Source organism: Armigeres subalbatus, chromosome 1 (genome assembly GCF_024139115.2).
Source record: "Armigeres subalbatus isolate Guangzhou_Male chromosome 1, GZ_Asu_2, whole genome shotgun sequence".
In the NCBI taxonomy this organism is placed as follows: domain Eukaryota; kingdom Metazoa; phylum Arthropoda; class Insecta; order Diptera; family Culicidae; genus Armigeres; species Armigeres subalbatus.
In genome coordinates this window covers 237721691-237727815 of record NC_085139.1, presented here as the reverse complement: position 1 = coordinate 237727815, position 6125 = coordinate 237721691, and the positions used below count along the sequence as shown (strand labels likewise).

The window sequence follows — 6125 nt, the reverse complement described above, 5'->3', positions numbered from 1 at the left end:
AGATTTCGCTTGCTCCATTCTTCAAATAAGGTCAACAGATTCTGTAGCTCCAGACAATCTCCAATGTTTTTGATGACAGAATAAATTTTCATATCATCATTGTAGAAGATGCGTTTTCCTCTAGGCACTACAAGAGCAGCATCGTTGATGAACAGAGAAAATAAGAGAGGACCCAATTTACTCCCTTGTGGAACACCTGACGTTAGTCCTGGAAAGCGCTGCACCTAGCCTTACTTTCATTGATCTTCCCGTCAAGTACGATTCAAACCAATTGATGAGTCCAATAGATACACCGAGTCTCTGCAGTTTACGCAGAAGTATCCTATGATCAACGCGATCGAAGGCGGCCTTGAAATCCGTATACGAAGCACTCAACGAAGTAATACCCCGGTAGTTAAATATGTTGCATTTGTCTCCTTTCTTGTGCACTGGAAAAAAGAGAGATGATTTCCATGCTGCAGGAAAGGTTCTCTGTTGCAACGACAAATTGAACAGTTTATTCAATGGATTCAGTAAAGAAGTAGTGCATTTCTTCAGCAGAGTCGACGGAATCCCATCCGGGCCAGGCGATACCGAATATTTGAGTTTGCGCAGCGCATTTTCTATATGATCGTCAGTGATATCAAATATGTTGAACTCGAAACTATTCATAGGAGTATCGTTAATTGCTGCTTCTGTCTGAGATTGTTGGCACAGCTTTGGAGAAAATGTTTCGAACGATCTCATAGCACGACTCGTTTATGTTTTGCACATGAGTCAGCTTTTAAGCTGCAATTTAATTAAGTCCAATTAATTCCAGTTTTTGTTTGTGATTGTGTTGTTACTTACATTTCTAGTTCTTAAGGTTAAATTGTCCACTGTCCAACAATTTTTACTTAATTTTAACTAATTTATAAGCAATGACAATATGATTTTAATTCAATGTTCAAGTTGCAGGCACATTTTAACTAACTTGTGGTATGTGAATATTTCTATAGGTAAATATAACAAGCTCCCGTATGACAGCCGTGACGCATAGATACGATGACATTCACTGCTTTCTGCTGCGAGTGGATCGAGTGACCCTTTCGCAACGGGGTGCTGGTTTCTCGCCGTTCGTAACAATCCCCGACCCGTATTGCTCGAAGTTATCTTCAGCGGTACTACCGACCTTCAGAACCGCCAGCTTGGCGATTGACCGAACCAGCACTCCTGCATTGGCTGTCTCCACTTCAGCATTCCGTACGCGCCCGTCACGTCCCGGAAACACACGTAGTACACGTCCTCTCAGCCACCCATTCCGGATACGGTCTTCGACTACTACTACCAAATCTCCAACTTCAACGGGCTTGTGATCTCTGAACCATTTCGTGCGCCTGGTGATCGTAGGGAGATATTCCTTGACCCAGCGACTCCAGAACCTATCCAGCAGTTGTTTGCATAGGTCCCAGTTGCAGCGCGCACCCGAACATTCAACGATTGGACCCCTTGCCGGCTGATTTACTCCGCTAGTACTAAGCATCAGGAAGCAATTAGGGGAAAGTGCTTGTTGCTCCTCGGACTCGATTGGCAGGTAGGTAAGTGGTCTCGAGTTAACTATTGATTCAGCCTCGATTAAAAACGTGCGAAGGGTTTCGTCGTCCGGCTTGCCCCCTATGGAAATTGATGCCAGTGCGCTTTTGACCGACCGGACCATGCGTTCCCAAGACCCCCCCATATGCGGTGTCGATGGAGGATTGAAACGCCACTGCGTATCCGTATTAGTGAACGTACTGGCGAGGTTACAGTTGATTCTCTTCAGCTCTTCCTTCAGATCGCGGCTTGCACCCACGAAGTTGGTTCCCCGATCGCTGAAAATTTCCCTCGGGGCCCCCCTCCGTGCGACGAATCGCCTTACCGCCATCTTGCAGGACTCTGTAGTCAGGTTATGCACCACCTCAAGATGCACTGCGCGGATGGTCAAGCAGGTGAACAACGCGACCCAACGTTTTACCTCGCTACGTCCCTGCTTAACCAGCATCGGCCCGAAGTAGTCAACGCCGACATAGGTGAATGGTCGCACATGTGACACCGTCCTTGCTTGTGGAAGCGGAGCCATTCTCGGGATCTCCGGCGCTGCCCTGTAAATCTTGCACCACTGGCACTGTTTTCCGGCCTGCTTGAAAACAACTCTCATTTCCGACACATGAAACTTCTGGCGCATCTCGTTGACCGCAGTTTCAGGATTGCCGTGCTTGTGCTGCCGATGATACCAATCGACAAGAAGCTTCGTTCCCTCATGTCTTTTGGAAAGAATGACCGGGAACTTGAAATCGAAGGACACCTGTTGTGCACCTGCAATCCTGCCGTCCATCCGTATGACACCTTGCTCGTCCATAAATGGTGAAAGTTTGAGGATCTTGCTAATTTTCTTAAGTCTCTGTTGTTCACCAGCGGGAAGTTCTTGGTTTTTCTTCAAAATAACAAGCTCGTCCCCGAAAACCTCGTGCTGGATTTGTTTGAAGACGGTTGTCTCCGCACGCAGCAATTCGCCCCGATTTAACCATTCCATGTTGCTTGGTGATTGCTTTCTTGCCTTGCAACGAAGATTGTCCACGAACCGGCGTACGTAGGATACAGCACGGACCAGGCGCTCCCATTTTGAAAACCGTTCGTACTGCAGCAGCTCTTCCCTGGCTACTTCAAGGTGAAGATGAATCGGACGAAGTTCTTCCGAAGACTCCTCTTCTTTCGTTGTTTGCTGTGGCCACGAATTCGGATGCTCGTATAGAAATTTTGGAGCTTGGAACCAGCGACTGCTGGAGGTGATATCGGGACCTTTGCCCCACTTTGTGGCCTCGTCAGCGACATTCATACGCGATGGCACCCAGCGCCATTCATCGACCTGCGTGAGATCGTGGATTTCTGTCAACCTGAATGCGACAAATTGCCGATATTTCCTGGGATCTGCCCGCAACCAAGAGAGAAAGGTGCAGGAATCACTCCAGAACGTTTTGCGACTGATTGGAAGTGTGTGGTTCTCAATGACGGATTTCGAAAGTCGGGCACCGAGAACGGCGGCTGACAACTCTAGCCTGGGAATCGACAGCAGTTTCAGGGGGGCAACCTTCGTTTTCGCTGACACCAACGAGCATCGAACTCTTGTTCCTTCAACGATTCGGAAATATGCTACGGCTGCAAAGGCTTCCTCGGAAGCGTCTACGAAAATGTGCAGCTCGGCGGTTCTGTAGCCTTCGGAAGAGTAGCCTGGGAAGTAGCAACGTGGGATTTCGACTTGATTCAGCTGCTGGAGTAACTTGACCCATCGCTTCCACTGCTCAAGCAGTGTGTCACCAATGCGTTCATCCCAACCAAGTCCAGAGCGCCAGATATGCTGCACAAGCACTTTTCCGTGGATGACGAAGATGGCTACCAGTCCGATGGGGTCGAAGATGCTCATCACAGTGCGCAGAACTTCTCGTTTGGTTGGAACAGCGCCATCCGAAAGTAGAGCCTGGATTTCTTCTCGGAAAACACCTTGGAAAACAAAGACATCCGGTTCAGGCTTCCAAACCATTCCGAGAATGCGTTCGTAAGCGTTCTGTCAATCCAAACTTTTTCCATCATTTCTGTTGGCTGTTCCCCGACCCGTGTGAGAACCTAACTAGAGTTCGACAGCCAATTTCGAATGACGAATCCGGCCTTGGAATGCACTAACTTGACCTGTTCTGCTAGCTCCACTGCTTCCTGCTCGGTGTCCACGCTGCACAGAAAATCGTCTACATAATGGCGTTTCGTGATTGCCTCCGCTGCCCGCGGAAACTCTTCGGAAAACTCTTCGGTATTCTGATTTTTGACGAATTGAGCTGCAGAATGTGAGCAGGTGGAGCCGAACGTTGCTACGTCCATGACGAACACCTCAAAGGGCTTGGAGGATCGTCTCGCCACAGGAACAGCTGTGCCGATCGGTCCTCAGGCCGAATCAAGATCTGGTGGAACATCTCGCAGATGTCTGCGCTGATGGCCACCTCAAACTGGCGAAACGAAAACAGAACCGCCGGAAGCGGTACCAGGAATTCCGGACCAGCAAGAAGAGCAGAATTGAACGAGTGCCCTTGGACTTTAGCGGCCGCGTCCCACACTAATCGAACCTTGTTCGGCTTCCTTGGGTTTGTAACGACGTTCAACGGCAGAAACCAGGTCCGCTTGGGGTCGAAACTGGCAAATTCCTCCGGACTAGCCTTATGTGCGTATCCCTTGGCTTGGTATTGTGTAATCTGGATCTTCACGTTGTCGTATAGGTCGGGCCTTGATGCTAGGCGGCGCTCGAGACAGCGGAACCGCTTTTCCGCCATGGGCCGACTATTCGGGAATTCCACGTGGTCGCACCTCCACAGCAAGCCGGTCTGGAACCTCCCTGATTCCGTCCGTACAGTAGTCTCTTCCAGAATTTGACGGGCATGTCGATCATCGTCGCTCTCTTTCGTGGAAGTTACAGCACCCGCACTTTCCAAAGCAAAGAACTCCTTCACTAGGTCGTGGAGCTCTTGATCGGGCGAACGAACGGAAATGTGAAACAGCTGATGGGTGGACTGGACCACTTCGCCGCACGTGCTTCCATAGACTGTCCAGCCCAGCCTGGTTTTGGCTGCGATCGGACTGCCTCTAATTCCTTCTCTACTTTTCCGTGTTGCCATCACAAACGAATTATCCAAGCCGATCAGGATCGTGGGAACGGCGGTCGCGTAGCTTTGGACAGGTAGTCCTTGTAGATGGGGAAATTGATTGGTAAGTTCACTGAAGGCCAATGACTGGGCCGGAAGGTTGAGACTCTTCACAGTATGCACTTCCTTCAAGTCGAATCTTGTGGTATTTGTCGTACCAAAAATCTGCAACTTTATCAGCTGTGGTTCGTCTTCCACCCGCTCAACTCCACTGGTCCACTGCAAGCAGAGGGGATGTACGTTGCCGGTCACGCCGAGTTCTGCAGCTACCTTCGCTTCCACCAGAGTTCTAGATGAGCCATCGTCGAGAAAGATGTACGTCCCGATTGTTTTGCCATTACCGTGTAGCGACACCGGGAGAATCGGCAACAGGAGGGTTTGCTTGGGCTGACGATGAACGGTAACTTGTAGTTGCTGGGTTTTCGGTTGCTCGAGATAATTGTGGATTCCTGGGATGAAGTAGCATGTGGTGCCAATCCTCACAACCATTCTCCCACAGTTGCTTGCCTTGCATGGGAATCTGCCGTGAGAATCCAAACAACGACGACAGAGGAACCACTCCTGAACCAATTTCCAGCGATCTTCGAGAGTCATCTTCCGGAAGCTGTAGCAATCCTTGATTTTGTGACCGTCCTTCTGGCAGGCTACACACGGCTTCGGCTTGTTCTCCTTATGATTGGCTGCTACACTTTCCACTGCCTTCTCCTCAGAAGTGTGCATAAACATCTTCTCCTTCGTCTTCGGTTTTTCTTGCTTGCCATGTCCATCTGCTTCACAGAGAAACGTCACCTCACTGGCGGCTGTCACAATCTGGTCCATGTAGTTGCCAAACGTAGTAAGATCGGCGTTCACATGTTGGCGCTTGAAGAGTGACCAGTTTAGCTTGAGGGTGGCTGGCAATTTACTCACCAACTCCTGAAGCAACAAGGGATTCGAAAGGTGATCGTGAAAACCCGCTGCTTGGAGGTGGCTACAAAGGTTTTTGCACGCCAAACCGAAACCGATCAGGCTCTCCAGGTGTTCAGGCTTGGGGGTTGGCGTTGCACGTAGCTTGGATAGTAGCGAGTTGATGATCTGCTCTGGGCGTCCGTATAGAGTTTTTAACGTGTCGATGATCAGCGGCACGGATGTAGGATGCATCAGATGGCTTCGAACAGCCTCCAACGCGTTTCCTTTGAGGCACCGCTGCAACCGCATAAGGTTTTCGCCATCGGAATAGCCACACATGTCGGTCGTATTTTGATAGCAGCTCAGGAACAACGGCCACTCGACTGGATCACCGGCGAAAGCAGGAAGCTCTCTGGGCACGACGTGTCCAGGCGAGTTGCTGTGAGGTTGGACTACCGAATAGTTGTCGGCGGGGAACATCGTGGGCGACGGACAGATTAGCGACGTTGGGAACAGATGTGGGAACCATCGATGACATAATTGGAGACAATCGAG

The 6125-nt window shown here is 50.0% G+C and overlaps 1 protein-coding gene across 1 annotated transcript; it reads right to left on the bottom strand.

Annotated features, from left to right (window-relative positions):
- Window positions 1-1030: 1030 nt before the first annotated feature.
- LOC134207114 (uncharacterized) lies at window positions 1031-3535 on the bottom strand. The gene has a single exon (XM_062682831.1). It carries the CDS (start codon window positions 3533-3535, stop codon window positions 1031-1033), a length of 2505 nt encoding a protein of 834 aa, XP_062538815.1.
- Between the last annotated feature and the right edge of the window lie 2590 nt (window positions 3536-6125).

Excerpts from the sequence above, each read along its gene's own strand:
- LOC134207114 (XM_062682831.1), bottom strand. The coding sequence starts at position 3,535 with ATGGTTTGGAAGCCTGAACCGGATGTCTTTGTTTTCCAAGGTGTTTTC.